Here is a 21,855-nt window from a genome sequence, read left to right as displayed (position 1 = left end):
TGGGGGGGAGAGGGGGGAGAAAAAAAAACACCAAAGAAAAGACTGAGAGCATTTAAATATTTAACCCAGCTTTTAATTAAACAAGCACATTGAGAAGGAACAAGAAGCATGTGAAGCAGTTCTCTCCAGTCGTACATTTACTGGGAATAATACAGTTGGACGGGAGGGGAGGGGGGGCACCATGATATGAAGGCTTCCTCATCAGGGCGTGATGGTAACCGTGCCTCTACGGTGGGAGGGAAGAAAGTCCACTAGTACTGAGACATAGAAAAGACGTGTGCTGATATATACACTGGATGGCTAAATGAGGGCGGGTACTTGTTTTCTAAGATACGACCCTTTAGCTTTTTGTTACACAATGGACGGGTCTACAAATACTTTTATTGAAAATGTCCCGTAAGAAGGATCCACCCACAATAATTTCTCATATCAAAAATATATCAATGGGTCTATGGCTACATAAAGAGAGAGGAAAAAAAAAAAAAACGCACATACAATATCCAAATATGTACAAGTTGTATGTGAACTGCAATTTGCAAATTTTCATTTTTATATATATATACACACACACGAGGACGTCAGTCCTGGGAATATTAACCCAAATATGAGGAACATCTGTGTAACAGCGGCCCCTCCAGTGGCGTCCACACTGGGGTGAGGGGGCCGAGGGCCGGGGAGGCACCGAGGGAGTGGGGGGGGGGGGGGGGGCCGCGTAGTCCACACCACAACGTAGGAGTCTGATTATGTGATGACTGTGTTTAAAGTCCTGAAGAGGATGTGTTCATGCAACTCTGCAGTGCTGTATCAAAATCAAGTCTCAGTGTCCGTGTAGTTTTTTTTTGGCCGTGTACGAGATTTGAGTCTGTAGAAAACACCTGAGGGGGGAAAAGATAAACACACTTCGCTTTAGAAAGGTATCGAGGTGAGACGACACATTAATCTTTAATTTTTTTGCTAATTTAAATCAGTGAACGGGACAATTTGATGCTAAATGACAGTAGCTAAGTTTACACTGATGCTAACAGACAAGAGGAACTTTCAATCAGACTGAGAAGACTACTTGAAAGACTTCCAGTAGATCGTTCTGTGTCATACACGTTTATTAACATCATCTGTGTTTGTCACTGACCGTTTCAGTGGGCGCTCTGTCTCTGGACCTTGGAGTATTTGCAGTTTCCAGAGTCGTCACTGTGCCGCTTGCCGCCGGTCTGGACGGAGGAGTGTTGCTGTTCAGGCCCTAAAAAAAATAAAACAACTCTGAAAATACAGTCTTGTACTAACTACTTGGTGACAAACTATGAAAAGATCATGGCCACTATTAAAGGTGGAGTCTGATGACGCTAAACAGGACATGGTTCACATGGATTCACTCGGCTGAGTGGTCATGAGGTGTTTTAATTTATCTAAGTGCTTTAACATCGGATCTCAGCCAGAAAAGAATTTGTGACCTAATGATATAATTTCTAACGCACATTCCGTCCAGTTCTTTAAATCCAAACTAACCTGTATTTATATCACTCATCTCATATTTCTGAAATATTCATCAGTTTCCTGTGGATCACAAAGCGCTTGAGAAAAACTTTGAAAGGTGCACGAACGTAGTCGATCACGCTTGATTTTTCTATCTTGTACTAAAGGCAACAACTCAAAGTAATGTAACTAACATTAGCTTTAGCTTTATCTGTTGCTGCTGGAAAGCTAACACGCTGAGAGGATGACCTGTAAGTACCTGGGTCTTTTCTGGCGTCTTTATTCGTCTCCCATTAACAGAGTGAACACTGAACGCACGGCTCGTGGACTGTGAGGCGTTAGTCCAGGAATCAGACCAAAGCTTTAACGGATTCCAGTGGTTTACTCCACCTTTAAGTCTGAGGCTGAGATCTAAGACCCTTTGTGGGTGCTCACCTTTTTGAATCTGCTGGGAGCCTTGACTGTAACACATCAAACTCGTGCCGGCTGCATAACCTGGAACTTAGAGGAGAATTTAAGAATTAGCTTAAAAAAGAAAAACTAGCAGAGACTCACATAAGACATATAACTGATGTAAATCAAGCTTTAATCTGTGCTAACCGTCATTACCTTGTTGGTGTGTGCTGATGCTGGATTGCTGATCTCCCTGCATGTACATCATGACCCCGCTTTGCCAGTTTCCCTGGGAGTGAACCGGCATCTGATAGGCTGAAAAACAACAAACATCTCTTTAAAAAAATAAAATAAAATAAAATAAAAAGAAGAGAGAACTAGAGAGGAGTTTAAATCCAGATGTTTGAGCTGTGGGAGGAGGAGGTTTGGTTCCACGTACCAGATGGCGTCGCAGTGTTGCGTGAAGCCTCCACGGGGAACCCCATCGTATCCGAGGACGTCTCGCCGTTTCCATTACCGTTACTGTTAGAGTTGGATGGAACTGTCGCCAAGAGGCCTGTGGACACACAGTCGGTCTTTAGTCTTTATCGCTTTAAGGGGGTCTGATGGGAAGACTGTTTAATTCCACTTGAGAGCAGCTAGGTATCTTCTCATCAGACACGTTCTTTCATTTTTATTTACTTTTATTTATCTCTTATTAGAAGGCTTTATAGGATATTAAAAAGATTACCGAGGCCTCTGTAACAGGAGAGCTGCTGGTAGATCTGTTTCATGCGCTCGATGTTGAGGCGGCTGGCCTCCGCGTGGTGCACCATGGGCTTCGGGTAATGCACTCCGATAATACACTTGGCCGCCTTCTGCACGACGTCCGGGGCGTTCCAGGGATCGTAAATATACTTGGCTGGAAATCCCCTCAGGATGGGCAGGTAGCGCCTGAGAGGAGGGATGAAGAGGTTTAGTGGAGCCGCGGTGGAAGAGGACTCTCAGACACAGACACAGTGTGCTGGTTTTATTCATGAGTTTTAGTCACGGAATATTGAAAAGGGGTTTTTCCCTCACATTTCAAATTATTTTTTGTTACCATTGACTATATAAAAAAGTGGAAAAGGCAATCGTGAAGTCACACGCTCAAGGAGAGGAAACGATTAAATGCAAAAACAGTATTACTTGAAAGAAGAAAAATATTCTTCTATTCAATCAAATCATCTTGTATTAAGAAAAAAAAAGCTTTTTTTGCTTGACAAAAATATTAAAATAAGTTCCAGTCTCTCAACAAAAGGTGTTTTTCTTTGACACAAGGATTTTTCTGCTTTCTTGAAATTCCCGTTTTGCAGTGTGAGAGGATGAGGATTAAGTTAATTGTGGGAAAACTAATCCATATGTAGCCGCACGCTAATGCATGGCCTGTTTATTTATCCTTTTTTAGTCTAAAAGGAACCATAACCTATGAAATTAATACCTTGCCTTATTGAGCAATACAAAAAACTCATTATTAGTCAGAAGTAGGATAATTTTGTCATAGATTTCTATTCAATCTGACTTCTTTATGCCAGTGGTGGGGTCGCCCCCTGCTGGTCATGAGAAAGAATGCACACTTTCATCTTTTTAACCTGAACAGTTTTTAAATAAAACAAAACAACTTTCACTTTCCCCCATTATAAGTCAGAACAGGGACCAGATACAGTGTTTTATTAGATGTAACCTCACCGGATGTAATCTCCGTTGGGGTCCGTGCGTCGGCCGAAACCCACGGGGCAGTAGCAGTGGAAGAACTGCTGGAAGAAGGAGCTGCAGGAGAGCCACATCCAGCTGCCTGCGTTCACGCTCCAGTCTGCATCCAGCAGCAGCTCCTCGAACACCTGAACAAACGCAACAGATTCACGTTATAGCCAAGGAGGGAGGAGGGGGCGGTTATTGCCTGCGCGAGGTTCAAAACGTGCCGTACAACTCTACCTTCATGCCCTCCTCCCAGCTGATCCACAGGTCTCCCCTGGTCAGGAAACAGGCCACGGCGTGTCGGGCCAGGTGGTGGATCCAGCCCTCCTGCCTCAGCTGGGTCATGATGGCGTCGATCCAGGGGAAGCCGGTGCGGCCCTCCGCCCACTTGGCCAGCGCCTCGGGGTTGCGGTCCCAGGGGATCTGGACGCAGATGGGGTTGCTGTCCATCTTGTCGAAGCAGGGGTTGTTGGTGGCCGCCGTGTAGAAGAACTCGCGCCAGAGCAGCTGGCCGTAGAGCGACAGGGGAGGGGAGCTGTTCTTCTTCACCTAAGTCGGGCAGGAAAACAGGAGGATGGGTGTTGACGTCGGAGGAATTCAGGGTACTGAGCCAAAGGTTTTCACACGAGTACGAGCGTTTGTATTAGCGTGACACGCGGTAGATTAAAGCGTTTTGGACTGTCGACATGTGTTTGCCTACATCTCAAGCACTGAATGAAAAGGAGAAAGATTTGTCGACTCTGCTCCTTTATAACACGTTAATCTCTAATGTAAACACCTGAAACGGTTCAAATACTAAATACAGTCGGCTGATGATAGTTCACCTCCTTACACAATACGTTATGATTAGAGGCCATTAGATTAGACGACAGAGGCACTCGCAAAGAGAAAGACTGTGATTGTGTCTTTTTACAATTAAAACAAATGGAGCTAAATACTCTTGTTTTAATCTTAATCTTAATACTGGCCCTCGGTGTGAAATGAAATGTTTTTGTGAAAGACTTCTTCAGTATTTTATCTGTTATTTCTGAGGATAATCAAAGTCCTGGAAGCGGTTTCTATCCTAATAGTGGAAAGTAAATGACTTCCATCGAACTTGCAACGAGTTTAGTCTTCATCCTGCTTCACAGGGACGTGATAAAAACACTTTCCTGTCAGGAATGCAGATGAAATCATAATATTTATCCTTAGCCGTTTAATTTGATCCATTTAACATGAAGAGGACCTTTAGAATTACTCCTTAACACACACGCTGCCAGGAAACATCTGATAAAATGGATTTAAGGAGAAACAACACTCAAGTTAAAATATCCCACGATGCACTGCAACAGTCCTTATTCAAAGAAGAAACTCTCGTCGTCGTGTGTGTATATACTGACCTTCCTGAAGAGGTCGGTGAGTTTGAAGTAGAAGAGGCGACAGGAGAGGCAGCCGAAGCGTAAGTACGGACTGAGGCCCGTGGGGCTGGCGAGCAGCGAGTTGGCGTTCATTCTGGGACGCTCGAAGTTGGCCACCCACGCCTGAAGGCAACACAGACACATGATCAGACACAACCGCACGTATTTAACCCTTCGGAACCGAACGTGTAGTCGGCGGCACATTCAAGCTCCTGGTTTTTGAATTACCGTAACTCGCAATGGTTTGCATTGTTGACAAAATTCAAATTGTGGCTATGGGTTCACCCAGCTCCATTTTTACCAGTAGCTTTATATACTATCGACAAACCCATCGTGACATCACCCATTGGATTCTGAATGTTGGATGAGCTTTACTCCACCCACACCCTGATACTCCAATTGTGGACATGGGGGTCGTGTTGGACGTTGAGACCTGCCCACCCAACTCTCTGCTACCTGTTAGCTCAGGCTACTATCTGTCACTCAAGGTGGGAATTCCCTTAATTATGCAGAATTTTAAACCTTAATAAAAAAATAAACAAATGAGTTAAAAAAAAAGAAATCACCCCTGAACAGTCATGAATAGTGAAATAAACTATTGAGACCAAAATCAACTCGGCTGTAAACATGTTTAATGATGCTGTAAAGTTGGGCTTTTTAACATTGGGGTCTATGGGGATTTACTCCCTTTTGGAGCCTCAAGTGGCCACTCGAGGAACTGCAGTTTTTTGCACTTGTGTTTTTTTTGTTTTTTTTTTTTTTACCAACAAATTCCTCCAAAAAACTCTCTCTTCCTGGTTCAAATTCAATTCAATTCACTCAAATTTCCAGTATTCCCAGTGTACACTTACGGTTACGGTAATTCATATACTGCAAGCTTTATTTATTTTTTTTAAAGGTCTTAAGGGCTTAAACTCCATAACAGAGCAGATTTTTCTCCCAGGTTGACCGACCTTCCTCTCCAGATGCCTCTCTAGTCTGGTGAGGGCTTCAGTCTCTCCCCCCGGCCACACAGCCGAGGACAGGCCTTCGGTATCAAAACCTGCAGGGACCACATCAAAACAATTTTTACAATTCTATCCAAAGAAAGGCTGAATCACTCCCGAGTTTTTATGTTCTTTCCACACGCACTCACCCAGCTCCTCCAGGGAGGGGACCCCGAACTTGTCGTCGTGGTCCTCGGACAGCGGCGTGGTGCAGTTCCCCATGATCTCGGCCGTGATGGAGTCTGCGGGGACCTCCACCGCGTCCATGCGGCTGATGAGGGTCTGGAACCGCTTGTAGGTGAGGGGAGACTGGCCGCCATTCAGCTCTATGATCCTTCAGGGCGGATAAATCAGAGCAGAGAGGACACATGATGAGCTTCAAGTGTTCACGGAAAAACACCGTGATTAAACATCGGCGGCTGTTGCTGTAAAGGGTGACGATAACTCACTTGTCCAGGTCATAGAGCGTGTGGGAGATGCGGACTGTCACCTCCACTCCAGCCTCAGAGGCCAACTTCTTAATAGCTGCATCTCGCTCTTTCCCGAAGGGCTCAGAGTCGTACTCATAAGACAGACGAGTAATGTTCCATTCCTGGAGAGCAGAGGAATAAATGGTTAAAACACTCAACATATTAAGGCATTTAAAGCAAAGCAGCCGCGGAGAATAAATCAAACGTCACCTTGAAGAGTCTGGGAAAGACATCGGTGGGTTGGCCTCGAATCACGAACAGACGAGAGTTGAGCTTACGGAGGCTGGAGTCCAAGTCCTCGAGACTCTGCAGTAAGAACCTGCAGGAAGATGATATTCAACGTTAACTGTCAGGATGTTTCAAGATAAACTGTGGGTGAGTTGTTTCAGGGCAGATTCTTTGAAATGTTTAATATGTGCAGCAAAATCTGACGAGACCACACACACACACCCACTCGAACAAACAACAACACAGAACGACAAAATCAAAAGACTTGAAGATCGTTGACCTAAATAAACAAGCGACCTTCCCTTAACAGAAGTGGTTTCAGACAAAGGTTTGCCCCCCCCCCCCCCCTGCTCGACAGCGATTCTTCCTCTTGCTACGACGAAGCGAAGCACGTAATGAGGTTTTTACCGGCGCGTTTCTACAATAGGGACAAATCGTGTGAGAAGACGGGAAGTGAGAAAATGTAATTGCAGCGCAGGCACAGAAAAACAATGATCACCGGATCTCACAAGCCTGCGCGAATCAGCGTTTCTCACGATACCCTGCGAAATGAAAAGGGCGGCCTGCGTTTCAACAAATGTCCTGAGAGGGATGAGCATGCGCCCGCCAACGAAAGCCAAAGGCCGGGGGGAATCTGAAAAGAGCGGGTTGCGTGAGTCATCAGAAAACGTCTCACTGAACTAATGTCAGAGAGACAGAGGAGGCAGGAGGACAAACGGCCACTTCAGGGCCCGCGAAGGAGCTCGTTTCTGGTAAATGTGTCACTGTTAGATAACAACGGCACAGCGGCAACCTGACATCCTGGCCGAGAATTCAAATATCTTTACGAAAAGCTGCCTGATACATCAGAGGACAAGGACTAGATGAACTAAGCGATGAAAATAGAAGATATTTTATTCTAAGCAAGACCGCGCAGATGGAATAATCTGTCACGGCATAGGGCAAACATGAGCGTCGACACTTTTCTTAAGCATTTAAGGCTCATTTAGAGTACGGCGGGACATAGACGCCATAATCTTAGCATTTTTCTACTTCCTGCTTCACTTTTTCTGGTGAATTACATGCATTACTGCCACCCATGGCGACGGATGGTATTACATGCGGCGCCGCGGCAACAATCAGAAAATCCGACCACACGTTTTTGTGACGCACACGTGCACGTGTTTGCGTGGCTTTAAGTCGACCGTGAATCAGACCTCACACGTCAGCTGTGTTGAGTTTCTTTTCTGCAGTTCGTCCATGTTGACTTTAGCCAAGAGGCTCATCTCGGTATAAATAAATGTCGAGCTACAGTTAATTTTACTGACGTCTGAGCAGATGAGGCGGAAAGAGGGAGAATTTCACGTGTTGAGACAGGCAGACGTTGTCGTGTTGTGCATCGCTGCACATTTTGTGATTTATTACCTTTCTTTAGTTGCACATTAATTCTAATGCCTCCACCTTTTGTTCTGCTAACGTCATGACACATGCTGACCTCATTTGACCCTCAGAAATAACACTGAAAATCCAACTAATTATAAAATGTCACATTTCATATTTGCAATTTTTGCAAAGTGATTAATCAAGAAAATAAAGAGTCAACACTGTATTTACTTGTAAGCTTGTAACTGTCGGTTATGGACGTAAGATGCCAACAACTTTCAGCTTTAAAGCCTGAAATTGGTTGCGATTATAAAGTGAATTAAACAATTAATTCAACCTCAGCTTTGTGCGAATAATTAAGTGTTACTGAGCTTAAGCTGTGGATAATCACACTTGAATCTCTGCTCTCTGCAACTGTCACTGTCTCCTCATCCTCAATTTTTTTTTTTTTTTTTTTTTAAAAAGACAAGCCTCAACTAATCCTACAGGCTGAATTACGCAGACAACTAACCTCCATCCACATCGGTTTAATCTCCATGACCAACGCAGAGACTTTTACTGGTTTTACAACAATTTAACAATCCTGTTTTTGTGTAAATCTCCTCCCCCGAAAAATAAGAGGTGTAAACACACTTCAAACACACACACCCACAGGGAGACGCAGACGGAGCGGCAGTAATGTGGTGCTTCCCGTGCTGTTGCCATAGGGACCCAAACCTCGTAGGTGGAGGCTTCCTGTATCGTCCGGTTTTAATCTTTTAGTGATATGAAAGTCAAATATTTCACTTTATGAGTTATATCTGTATCCTCTTGCAAAACCACACACGGCTTAAGAGTGCATGAATTTTTAAATTAAAAAAACTTTTAAGAAGCTGGGTGTTGGTTCTTCATTTTTAGGTCACAGCTCTGAGGACACGCCCAGTCACGTGTGCAACCTTAATGTGAGCTAAACTAGGAGCAGGGTGGAAAAATACACAAGACATATCTTTAAGGTAAAGTCACAGAGGTTAACATCACGACCGAGTCGCATCCTGAAGGACATAAGGCAAATTATGTCCCCATTTTTGCAGAATAAACTTGGACGAATGTGAACATTTAATATTTCAAAATCAGGCGATTTACTAGAATTTAACTTTTCTCTAATAAACCAGGTTTGTGACAGCAACATCATCAGGGTTTTTGTTGCCTGTCAGCTAAACAGCAGAGCTGTTTCCTGTTTTAAAAATAAAGGAAGTGCTTAAGTGGATGTTGTTTTTTTTGTTTTAATACATTAGCGAGTTACGCCCGTCTCCACTCTCCCCCGGCCGTATGCATTCACACCTGGAATCCATTCACTACGACCGCAGCTTTATTTCGATGGACTTGCCTTCTTACTTTGTATTTGTCCTGCTAGGAAAATAATTTCTCCTGCCTCACAGCCGCGGCTCTGCAAAGCCAGACTCCACAGAGTTCACGCGAGTCCGTCTGGCTTCGCGTAACAGAGATTTCTCGGTTTTCCCATTATTTTACACCCTCGCAAACTTGATGGAAGCGCGTCTTTCGTAACGTGCGATTGTGACAATGGATGTCAGATGGGTGCAGCAGGGGATGGACGGCGTTTCTCGCGGTAGCAGGAAAGCAAAAGTAGGTCAAAAAAAGGCGAGAGGGAAGCAGGGTTTACTACTAGCATACTGACCTACTTGTGGAGTGCAAGGCGTTGCACGGTGGAGGGGAGGGAGGAGGGCGGGTGGTGCTGTTACCAGGGTCAAATACAGAAGCTGCGTACCGCCTTTTATAGCACCTCTAGTATTTATCATAATTTGAGGTTTGCCGAGCCTTGCATTTAGTTAAATACTCTTCAGCAGCTAGAGAAATGTTGCTTTTAATGCAGGTGTTTATGTTTGCACCTGTGCAGCAACGTTACTCGAATTTGATGAATAAAAAGTGGAATATGTCTTGTGCAAATCCAGTAACTGAAAAAACAATATATAAGCAACAGCCGCTAAAACGTCATGTATATTTTACTTTTCCCTGATGTTTAATCCAATGACATCTTTCAGCCACAAATTGAATCCACCAAATCTGCATTTTTTCGCCTCATATGTGCATGAAAAAAAGAATCAAGGGGATGAATCAGGGTTGCAGCGCGTACTGCGTCAGCCCCGGCTGCTGTTACATAACCTGGGGAGAGCATAACATGGATGCTCATAACAAGCGCGCCTTTTTTTTCTGCTGCTTTTCCAGAGACGTCACGGTGCCTCAAAAAAAAACTGAACCGGAGCACACAGCAGGAAAAAGGGGAAACAAAAACATCCAGCGAGAGACACCTACATGCACTAAAAAACCTCGGGGGCTCTTTCATTCTGCAGCCGCATGAGCTGACTTTTTAAATCTCAGATTCAGTGGGGGATGCGTTGAATGAATGTCTGGGTCACACACCAAGCTGGGAAGAAAAGGGGGTTGCCCGCTGTTTGTTTTGAAAGGGAAAAGCCTTCATCATAACACCGATGGTTTGAGAGAAGCAGGAAAAAAAGCTGGTCCATTAACCTCGACGAACCTCGCTCTTATCTCGGTCACATGAGCCTGTAAAGCCTCTCGCACTTATTTGTGTTACCAAGTCCCTCTGTCGGCTGTCAAACAATCGCACGCGCCCAGTACAGACTTCGGGAAATGTCAGTTACATAAAACGACGCCGAAAAGTGGGATCTAATTAAGCCACATATAAACGCATCCGAAACCTTTGTCTGGACTAATAACCGACAATCTGGAGAGAGTGTGAAGAGATTAAAAACAAAGCGGCTCTGGATGTGGCCAACAGCTGCCAGGTTTCTAATCTCTGCAGAAGAACTGATCCGAACGTAGTTTACACTCAACGCAATCGAGTAAAACAGGAGGATATGAAAGGCGTTTTTTATAAACACTATATCATCAGAATGTAGATTGAAACACGTGGTGATTGTAATTATATCTTGGCAGGGAGGTGAGGATCCAGATGCTACTCACTTTTGGAGGAGAAGTAATGTTGTAAATGATGTGCGTCGGCTGATTTAATTGATATAATTGGTGTTTCTTCTGCTCTTTAAGTGTTATTACAGGGGGAAGATTACAGTTTGATGTACGACCGCACCAACAGATGTAAACGAGTGCAAATCAAATTGCATGGTACTGAAATATGCCACGGTTCCTAGGCAATATGCAATATTGGCATTATGATGTGTAGTATATCTGTCATAATATAGGCATTGTTAATGTTTTGTCTTACAGTCTAAGTCAATATGTCACCTGCTTAAAATAAAAACATGCAACAGAAAACTTGCTTGACAACGACGTGCTAAACAATCAGTTACTTTCCATATTTGACCAGAAGCCTTTACATTCAAGTGGGATTACGGCCACTAACAAAGCAGCGTTTTAGCCTCCGTTTGAGGGAAAGCCATCGATAAAATCCACTAAAGTTGAAGCTGAAATTCTTTAAAGGTCCACTGCACATATTTGACAGCCGCAGCTAAACAACTGTTTTAGTTAAAGACGTTTCTCTTTAGTCATCCAGGTTTGGCAACTTCAAAATTCTTATTATAATAGATATAATAAGATATTCCCAAGTGATCATATAAGACCGAAATAACGTTCAAAAGCCTCCATTTAGACAAGCAAAATGACATCAATTTGAGATTATAAGAGCAAAGAAAAATCATGTAAGAGATAATATAATAATATAATAGCAAAACAAATGTGTATTTGGATCTGCTGATAAATAGCAAGACACACAAAAAAATGTTGTGTGACAGAAAATGAACTTTTTTTGCTTAAGAATTTGCTCATTATCAACAAATTCCTGCAGCTTTTCTCAACTTTGGAGCAAAAAAAAACAGAACAATGCAAACAGCACATTTGCAAATAGTAATATCACAGATGGAAGTTGGTTTGTAATCACAGAATTTGAAAAGTGCAAATAGCTGATCTGCAAATAAATAGCAGTTGCAAGATTGCTTGACAAAAAAAATGACACTTTTTGCTTTTCAATTTGCTAATTACCAACAAATTTCTGCAGCTTTTCTCGACTTATGAGCAAACAAAACAACAATGCAAATAATAATAATAGAAACGTGCCAACATCTGACGATCTGCACATAAATACCGGCGTCACTGAACTTTAGCATCCAAATCTGTAACATTAGGTGTGTGCATTTATGTGCTAAATGTTGTTGTTTTTGTTTGCTCACCTCCACCTGTTGATCCCGACGTTGGAAGATCCCGCGAACCAGGGGTCGAGGATGTACACGCAGCGGACTGTGTCCGCTCCCAGCAGAGATTCCTTGAGCGACGGGTTGTCGTGGAGCCGCAAGCCCTTCCTGAACCAGTGGATCGTATTAATGACCATCACTCAACTGGACGAGTGGTTATCTTCTTCCTTTTTTTTTTCAATGACGATCAGCAGTCTCTTGGAGCTCGCTCGACGTTTATCCCGACAGTTTTTTTTTTTTTTATATATAAAATCTATAAAGTATACGTCCAAGAGGAGAAAATATATCCAAATACACGGAGAAAAGTCTTTAAATTATGTCAATAAAACGTCCCAACTTCTCTGTTAACCTTGCTCTAACAGAACTTTTTCCATAATGTCGAAAAATTTAGAAACCGTTGGCTGCTGAACCATTTGTGCACGAGACGGCGCGCGCGCTCCCCGGAAATGTGGACGGCAAACCGGCGGGCTTTAAGACCCGGATGATCGTTGAACAGCAGCAGCAGCAGCTTGTTGTATAACTTGTTTTTCTGAATGATGAAAAATAAACGCAAAAATGGCAAAAAACTCCAATGGGACCTGCAATGTACTGATATTAGTTGAGTAAAACGGTGTAATTAACTGACTTGCAATCTGAGGCGACGACAATACGTCGTGGCGATACCGGCGACTGCTGAACACCGGGAAATCTGGTTATGTAAATACAAAAAAAAAAAAAAAAAAAAATCTGACTGCGATATCGTCAAACTTCGTCAACCTAGCGAGACTCGGATAAATACTTAGCTGTCATAAACGTTTGCCGGATTCGCACAAATCGTCTCCTTCGCTGCAGAGCTGATGTTTTGAGTGGCAATGTGAGGAAAAAAACTGCTCTCCCTTCAAGCGTCCACGAATAGCTGCTCGACCTCCTCACCGCACCTACAGCCGTGACTCCGCCGACTCGGTGACGTACGCAGCTCCGAGCGCTCTGATTGGTCCAAATCAGCTACGTACGTGTATCGGCGTGGTCACGTTTTTGCAGCGTGCTCCGCGTCCAGCATGTTACACTGCACATCGTCTTACTAAAAGGGTCGGTTTGTTAATTAAATTTACACCATTTACTACATATAACATACATACTTATATACAAAATAAATAAAAAAAAAAAATTATATAATATAAGTCCAATATATATATATATTTATATAACACCAGCCTGAGTCAACCGTAACTCACACTATAGACTTCGTTTTGTTTTGTTTTGTCTTTTTACAAATAAATGTCCTTTTTTTTTACAATGTCTTATCATGCACAAACTATTACCTCCCTTTCTACATTTTATATTCAATTATATTTTATATAACTACCATTCCGTACGTAGAAAATGTCTCTGTATTTCTATTTTCCTCTATAGATTTTTAATATATATTCTTTCAAATTTGTTTCGTGTTTTTGGATATAACTTTGTCTAATTCCGCGCAACTTTTAACCGTATATAAAGACTTATATATATTTGCTACCGGAACCGGGTGCCGCTGGCTTGTTTACGACAAAAGGACCCGGATGAGCACATGAAGTCGGGCATGAGAGGAAGGAGCTCACGCGTCACCAGTGTGCGTGGTGCGTGTCATTACGTGGGTGAAAGTCTAGTTGTACTGCATCCCCACGCACTTTATATTAATGCAGTATCTTAATAGTTTTGCTTTCAAAGTTATCCAACAGATTTAAAGACAGTTTAATTTACATGGTGTTTAAATCTTGCAGAATGCATCTATTATATTCAGTTTGGGATCAATCATTTCATATATGTATAGATCGTAAGCGCTTTCTTAAAGGTTTTACTTGAATTATGTCATAGTAATAAACCTGCATCTAGACATATGGTTGTAATAAGTTCTAATAGTCGTATTTTCTGTGCATCTAATGTTGTTTAAAATCACAAAAAAAAAAAGTTTAAAAAAAATGCGTCACAGTGCTCTTATATAAAATGGATTGTAATTATGCAAGATGTAAAATGCAGCTTTGGCCGGTTGGTGTAGGTACCATACGTTGACCACTGAGCGGCAGCATAACACCACGCCAATCAGAGCCAATAACCACTTATAATATATAAATCTATAACTCGAAGTTATCACAGGATGGTGCAACTTTTTACTTTAAAATATGTGTTGCAATATTCCTATAAAAACGCACAGTCGCAAATTATTATATAACTTTAAAATACTGAATGCATGTTTTGATTGAATTCCTTAGAATTACAACTTGATTTCTTAGTTTTAAAACAATTTAAATACATTATTTCATAATATATTGGCACGTATAAAGCTACATAATAATCAAAACACTCAGCAAATGAAAACCTGAAAACACATGACAGCAACAAACGTGACTGCGTGACTAAGGAAACATGTTTACACTCATGCTGCTGGCAAAACACTAACAATCTTTCGTCTTGCCAGGAAAATCTTGATTTTTTTTTTTTTTTTCTGTTACCAGGCAACCGAGGCTTAATAAGGGAGGACGAGCTCTGGAGCACCACGGCGGTGTGCATGTAAAGGCGCAGTCGACAGCTGCCCACCTCCACCGCTCTCACCTGAGTTAGTCAGCGAGATGTGCTGCATTGCATCAAGAGCCCGTGGCAGACTGCTGGAGAGGAACCCAGTCTACGTCAAAGGCGGCTGCAGAGGATGAGGTGTGCCAGCGGTGGCATCTGTTTGCATGGAAAACGAAACTACTTTTTATTATCATTATTATTATTTATTTATTTTATTAAGCTGGTGCATGCAAAAAAAATATATTCTTATCACATGTTTTCCTTTCATCAGTGAGCATCTTTTGCTGATCTGTTATAATCCTGTCCAGTTCAGGGAGGATCAGTGTGTTTCCACGAAGGCTTGAGATATAAATAATAATAATAATGATAATAATAATTTGTCAGCTTGACAATGACAGTAAGATAGATCCACGATTTCTCCTGTCAGTCACTTTCTGCAAGAGTGGGCGTCACGTCATGTTTTTTTTCTTCTTCTTCTTCTTCTTTTTCTTTCCCCAGAAATCCAGTGTAGTAAGTTCCTCCTCAGTTCACTGGTGATGCAGAGTCATGCAAAGAAAAAATATGGAAGGGCCTCTGGCATCGCAGGCGGCGCGGACAGATGGTTGGTCCAGCTCAGACGTACAAGGAGAAGCCCCAGCAGAATGGATGAATCATCATTTCACCAACTGTTCCTCTCAGCGTGCACTCAGGATCCAGCTCGCTCACTTTTTTTCTGTGTGTGTGTGTGTGTGTGTGTGTGCTCCTGACAAGAAATAATAAAATTATGGCGAATGAATTGTTCAGCAGCATCACGATGAAACCTTGAGGCGGGGATGCAGAGATGGAGTCTCAGAAAGCTCGGAGCAGTACCATGTTAATTGGGATATGCCTTAAAATTAAACCTAAATGTCACTAAAACAAACATTTTTTATCATTTTTTCATTCTGAAAAGGAGTGAAGTTTAAATTTATCCACTTTTTATTTTATTTTTTACTACCATTTCATTGTATTTGGCAGTGCAGCAGTAAATGGAACAATAGAAAACTGCATCGTGGCCTACAGTTATCTAGAAAATGATTCATAGTGACAAAAAACCCCATATTTATTCTGCATCAGTGTCCTATTTCTGTCATCCATCCTCCCTGCCGTGGGATCTGAGTTCCATGTGCTGCAATAAAAACGTCGCTTGAGTGTCTCTATTTTGGATATATATTGTATGTTTTTAACATTTCCCTCATCTGAGTAACCCCCCCCCCCACTCTCGTCGTGACACATGGCACTGCGAATAACGGCGCTGTTGGCACAGCAGTCTATTTTGTGTTTTCTGTTGTACGGCTGTGCTCCACCACCACCACCACAACCACCGCCAGGTAGGCTGCGCCGAACAGCGGCAGGTATTTTGTCCCCCGTCCGTCACGGCTGACGGATGCCCGGATTGGCTTGCCCCGGCCCGGCGGGGTGTCCAGGCTCCTCCTCTCAATCACAGTCCTGCCCGTGCTGCCTTGTTGCAGTGTGCGCGCAGCGTTTGTGCGCTTTCAGGTTAGGAAGTTGTGGACAGGAGGAGATCGGAGGCATCCAGGCGCTCGGGCAATCAGAAAAAAGTAGACGCCGACTTCTTTCTTCTGTTTGAGCTGTGGAATACCTGCTTGTGAGGCATCGGAGGACGGCGCTGGAACCAATTTGTGGCGTTTAATTGAGAGACCAAGCATACCTAACAGTATGCGGTGCAGTTATGGCAGGCAATGGTAAGACAGTCGTGAGGACGCTGGAGGATTTAACGCTTGATTCTGGTTATGGTGGAGCCGCGGACTCGGTCAGGTCGTCCAGCGTGTCGCTGTGCTGCTCCGACACGCATCAGTCCGTCTCGCATGGGGGTAACTGCTGGCATCTGACGGAATCCATGCACAGCAGACAGAACAGTTTGGACACAGTCAACACCGTCCTGGCGGAGGACACGGAGATACTGGAGTGCTCGGGCCAGTGCGCCAAGCTGCCCGAGCTGGAGGACGTGCCATGGAGCCTCGGCGAGGTGGAGGGCGCACTGAGGAAAGACGAGGAGCTGATGGTGGGGAATCCTCCACCCGAGGTGCTGGCGCGGCTCTCGGCTCTCGTCAGCCGCGCGCTGGTGAGGATCGCCAGGGAGGCGCAGCGGCTCAGCCTGCGCTACGCCAAGTGCACCAAGCACGAGGTCCAGAGCGCCATCAAGGTGGTGCTCTCGTGGACCATCTCCGTGAACTGCATCACGGCGTCCCTGAGCGCCATGTCGCTCTACAACATGAGCTCCGTCTGCAAGTTCAGCCGCGGGAAGTCCGCGCGCTGCGGGCTGGTCTTCTCCGTGGGAAAGTTCTTCAGGTGGATGGTGGATAGCCGGGTGGCCCTCAGGATCCACGAACACGCTGCCATATATCTCGCCGCCTGCATGGAGAGCCTGTTCAGAGAGGTGTTCAGCCGCGTCCTGCGCAGCGCGCTGGTGGAGAGGGACAACGGGGTCCCCAAGTTTACGCTGGAGTCACTGGAGCAAGCCATCAGCAACGACTCGGAGATCTGGGGTCTGCTGCAGCCCTACCAGCACCTCATATGTGGCAAGAATTCAAGCGGTAAGAAACTAAGACACTACATCTCGCCATGGCTGTGGTTATTTATTGAATTATGATCATAGAATTGTGATAAAAAAAAAAAATCCAGCAATTGAGTCGAATTCAAAACAACTTATTTCCAGTGGATCTCCACGTGCTTCAGGAATTGTCTAGAAACAAGTGGCTGCGTCTTTAAACAAGGCTGAACGGTGACTCAACGTGAGGCTTGATGAGAAAACAGAATCTGCTCCAGGGAGATCTCCAGCCTTGATCATTTGTCTTGAGGAGAGTTGAACAGTATGTGGGATTAAACAGACATTTCTCTGCAGTGCAGGGCGGTGGTAATCTGCTTTGTGTCACCTGTTCAGGCTGAAGAACTGTATTATTGTATAATTATTCCAGGGGAATAACAGCTGTTTGGTGTAACTCCTCCCTCAAACAAAGGGATTTGACAGTTTCTTGAATATTTATCACCCTCAGCCTTGACTTCAAGGCCTAACCCTGAAACAGGACCCGGCTATCTTGGTTATCAAAGGGCCCCGGAGCAACAGCCGGAATAGTTATTTATGGTCGTAAAAAGGATCAAACAAGCTCCAACTTCTCGTTCTTTTGAAGCCATTGTGTCCCGAGTGTCATCAGAGGCACGGGCGTCAGTGAGCGTTTTTGACAGAGCGCTTCATCCGTGCATGTGTCAGGATTCCTTTTCCCTTTTTTTGGTGCAGATTTCGTGTTTCACGCCGGCCTTGTTGATAATGCTACTGTCTCTCCTCCAGAAGGTGTAAGCTGTCAGTGTGGGCTGGCCCCTCTTATCCAGAGCCCCGAATGAGTTGGCAGGAACTATAAAGCAGAAGGGGGGGACTTGAAACGCTATTCTCTAACCGAGAGCCAAGCCAATATTGACCAAGAAAATCATGTTTTTCGACTCTTCTCTCGCTAGCTGTTGTCGTAAAGATGGACGCGAACACGTGTCGGTGGTAGTTTGAAGAAGCAATCTGAAGAAAAGATTGATCTGAAATCGCTCTCGTGGGTTTTCCGGAGAAAACTCAATGTCATTGTCATGGGTGCGACACACACAAGCGATTATGTTCTTTAATGCACCTCATCAGTCTCGGTCATGTGCGATCGATACAGTAAAACCACAAACACATCAGAATGTAAATAAGGCCGTTAGAGCTGGATCTTAATGAAGAGCGTGAAGCGTAGGTTGCGGCTCTTTGAATTATTGATGACAAATATCTGGACATAAATTGAGAAACGAGCCGTTGAGGTAACATGAAAGGAGTTCATCTTTATTATCGATAACACTGACTATCCTCCACCTTTGGCATCGTACAACAGCGAGAAGCTGCTGTTCCACAGCACACGTTGAGGCATGTTTGAAGTTTTCCTGAACTGATTCCATCTACGGTGACATAAAACCGTCAGCAGTTGTTAATATTCCAATGGTTTCTGATTCATCTGCGTGTTAACAGTGTCTTGTGAATACTCCTCCCATGTATGTGTGTGTGTTCTGGATTTGTAGCAGCAAAGCAAGTACTTCTCATAGGCCTGCATGCATCCCCCTCCATCTCCTCCATCTCCTCCTCCTCCTCCTCCTCCTCCTCCTCTGTTGAACGCATCATTTCCTGATGGTGCAGAGGAGGCTACAATTTGCACTCTCTCAAACCAGCATGATGTCACTGTGTGACAGTTAAGAAGGCTTTTCCCTGACCCACCGTTTCTATTTTTACGACCACACGCGCAGAGGAATTCATTTTCGAAGTGAATTGTCAGACCCGCAGGCGAATCATTAACCATCCTTTTTTCTTTTTTTTTTAAATCAGATTTTAATCTGAAAATGCAATCTATCTTCAGGGTCTGTTGAAAAATGATTAAAAAAAGAAAAAAGAAAAAGAAACTTCTTCTTTGTGGTTTTGGAGCCAGGAATGAGGGAGTGTTTAGTTAAAGGTGGGGGAGAGGAGGGCAGCCCTTCTGTCGAAAGATTTCTGCTGAGGAACAGAAGCTTTTGCAGCGCGCAGTGACTAAATCCACGTCGCTCTGCACTCCCACTGACCATACGCGACGGCCTCGCTGCTCTGACTAATGAGCGGAGCGACAGCTGGAGCTTTTCTTCGACTCCTTTGTTTTCCTGAGGTTCGTGCAGCTGTCACACCTGAGCATTCAGGGGGAGCTCTTAAACATTTCTTAAAGCACAGTGAAGGTGGAAAGGTCCGAAAGACGACAGCGGCGGAACGAGAAGACTTGTGCCAAAAAGGGTGACCAGACGTCCCCGACTTCTGGGGACAGCCCATGTTTTGGACATGACATGGATGACAGCTAAAGCTGTTCCCGAAGATCTCCCAAATTTGAGCTTTTCATGAATGACAAAAAAAAAAATGTTGCGCGTAGACTACAGTTATTACGGTAGCCGGTTGCGCTGCTATCGACGTTAGAGACAAAGCAGTTTAAATATGTTCAAACGTGAATAAATATGTTAAAATAAGTGAAACTGTTTCTTTTTTTTTCTGGATTTCCCTGTTAGCACTCAGTGCTAACACGATGCCATGCAAACCTTAGTCCATCTACTGCATCAATTCCTCTCTCAACCAGCAGAAAACGTTGTGAATGCGTGATTATGCATGAAAAATACCATCAGAATTTTGAAAAACACTGTGACATACATGCTTTTTTAGTCATATGCCACCCAGCCCTGGGTCGAAGCTGCCTGCCTGCGCCGTTTGCTTACTCATATTAGCACCAATGCTAATTCTGAAATGAGTCACTCCTCCTATAGTATCGCTAACCGTTAAGGGTGGAGGAAAAGGAACGTAGGTACTGACTTGACAGATTTATCTGACGCCTTTCCTGCCCAGCGGCCCTCAAAAATTACCCAAATTACCCGCAGAGAAGCAATTAGCATGTGTTTTAGCTGAGAAGAAGAATGCGGCTCAAACGCCCAACCCAACATTTTTCATGTAAGCGTGCACACCTGTTGTGGGGAACCAGGGAAACATGCATGAGTTTGCAATTCAGTTTTACTTGCATAGCGTCAGTATGAATATCCACCCTGAAACTACAGTAGTTAACATCTGATTTCATCTCTATTACTACACATGCAATTCTACGGTACTTACTCTATAGCATGATAAATTAGAGGACATGTGCATCGTCCCCCAGCGACCTACACCTGTCCACATCTAACTATAAGCTGTATCAAAGAAAGAAGGGTGTTTGACTCCCGAACCCTAACTGGGAACTGGTTCCACAGAAGAGGAGCCAAATTCCAAGTAAATCCACCCCCCTTTAATTGTGCACTGTCAACCTTTTGCTTTCTGTTTGCGTGCGCTAGTCGTCGTGTTGCAGCCTGCACGGACGCACAGCGCGAACAACGGTGCCACCACGTTTCACAAGATAACCTCACGAACACTGGACGTTTCTACAGCAGCAGTGAGTCATGAGAAGCGACGTCAGGAGCAAACGGCTCCGGCCCTCGTCGTCTTCCAAAACCTGCCGGGGCGTCGTTTAAATTTGGACTCCCGAATGACTTGATCGCATCTGATTAAGTCTGTCATTCGGCGTGACCTTCCCCAAGGAAGCGATCCAACCTCCGCAGGACAGATGACACAACATAATGGAAACCCGCGTGGCCCGCTATAGTCGCTCTATTAAATTTGCAGCGGGGCGTCTGCCCACCCATCACTCTCTCCGCTCTCCATCTTTCACACCACATCTTATTGTGTTTCGTGCTCGTAGCGGAGGGACGGAGGGAGGGGGCTCGGTGTTTGCATATTTGTTTTCCACTGTGGTTTTTAATAAGCTCGACTCATAAACCACACGATTCTGGCAGAGGCTTTTGTTGTCCGTTCTGTTATTATGTTCCGCCTGGCCTTCTCCTTTGAAGGGGGTGGTGGTGGTGGTGGAGAGGGGGGGGCGGCTGACTCGCAGATGAGCTGACAGATTGCTGTTGTTCTGGTGTAGACGCAAGCTGGGTGTGATGGATTTCTATGTCGTGATAATTTCATAAGAGGCCAAAAGCTGCACCCACGGCCCTCCACCCTGTTCCACAAATTAGTGTTTAAGTTTTTTTTTTTTGTTTTTTATGATGCATCAATTCTAATTCTAATTTTCCTCCATGATAGCGGCTGGCGGAAATATTAATTTATTTCACTTGTAGAGATTCCAAACACACAAAAACTCATGCATTTATTTTATTATTTATTTATTTTTTATTACTTCCATGCCATTGGAGCGTGGATTCCCTTCCATTTTCAGAAAGTAGGTGAATGCACTGGATGAGATAATAAGAGGAGAGCACTGAACGCCGGTGCCCTGCGAGGGGAGTCGAGTGCGGGAGGAGAAGCTGGGCTGGAGGAAGGTGGCGCTGAGGGGGCATTTGGCTCAGGTCCTTCAGAGATATAATTACCATGCAGCGCTCTTTAATTAACACTTGTGCTTATCTGGTAGTCATTAAGATTAAGAATTAGCAACGGAAAGCACCAGGGAGCTGCAGAGAACAAAGATGATAATTCTTCTCATTCATTTTT

The 21,855-nt window shown here is 44.2% G+C and overlaps 2 protein-coding genes and 1 long non-coding RNA gene across 5 annotated transcripts in view; 2 read left to right on the top strand and 1 right to left on the bottom strand.

Moving 5' to 3' along the window:
* Positions 1-51: 51 nt before the first annotated feature.
* On the bottom strand, positions 52-13,140 carry LOC124999804 (cryptochrome-1-like). The gene is made up of 14 exons (XM_047574881.1): positions 12,225-13,140; positions 6,643-6,751; positions 6,412-6,554; positions 6,112-6,296; positions 5,930-6,018; positions 4,959-5,099; positions 3,817-4,128; positions 3,571-3,722; positions 2,594-2,796; positions 2,303-2,419; positions 2,080-2,178; positions 1,906-1,971; positions 1,130-1,237; positions 52-875 (listed from the first exon to the last, which is right to left on the bottom strand). The coding sequence occupies exons 1-13, from the start codon at positions 12,380-12,382 to the stop codon at positions 1,134-1,136; spliced, it is 1,878 nt and encodes a 625-aa protein (XP_047430837.1). The 5' UTR covers positions 12,383-13,140; the 3' UTR covers positions 52-875; positions 1,130-1,133.
* Positions 13,141-13,192: 52 nt separating this feature from the next.
* On the top strand, positions 13,193-15,947 carry LOC124999810. Its single transcript, XR_007111231.1, has 3 exons — positions 13,193-13,313; positions 14,720-14,915; positions 15,276-15,947. It is a non-coding gene; the product is annotated as an uncharacterized LOC124999810 (long non-coding RNA).
* A 141-nt stretch (positions 15,948-16,088) lies between these two features.
* LOC124999803 (ankyrin repeat and BTB/POZ domain-containing protein BTBD11-A) overlaps positions 16,089-21,855 on the top strand; it is a 174,787-nt gene continuing 169,020 nt past the window's right edge. For 2 of the 3 annotated variants that reach the window (XM_047574880.1, XM_047574878.1), the window contains exon 1: positions 16,090-17,353. In XM_047574880.1, the coding sequence (XP_047430836.1) occupies positions 16,489-17,353 (865 nt within the window). In that variant the 5' untranslated portion in view covers positions 16,090-16,488. Of the gene's footprint in view, positions 17,354-21,855 lie in introns of all 3 variants that reach the window. The other variant, XM_047574879.1, reaches the window with a different exon arrangement.

This window comes from Mugil cephalus, chromosome 22, assembly GCF_022458985.1.
Source record: "Mugil cephalus isolate CIBA_MC_2020 chromosome 22, CIBA_Mcephalus_1.1, whole genome shotgun sequence".
In the NCBI taxonomy this organism is placed as follows: Eukaryota; Metazoa; Chordata; class Actinopteri; order Mugiliformes; family Mugilidae; genus Mugil; species Mugil cephalus.
This window is presented reverse-complemented; position numbering and strand designations above follow the sequence as displayed.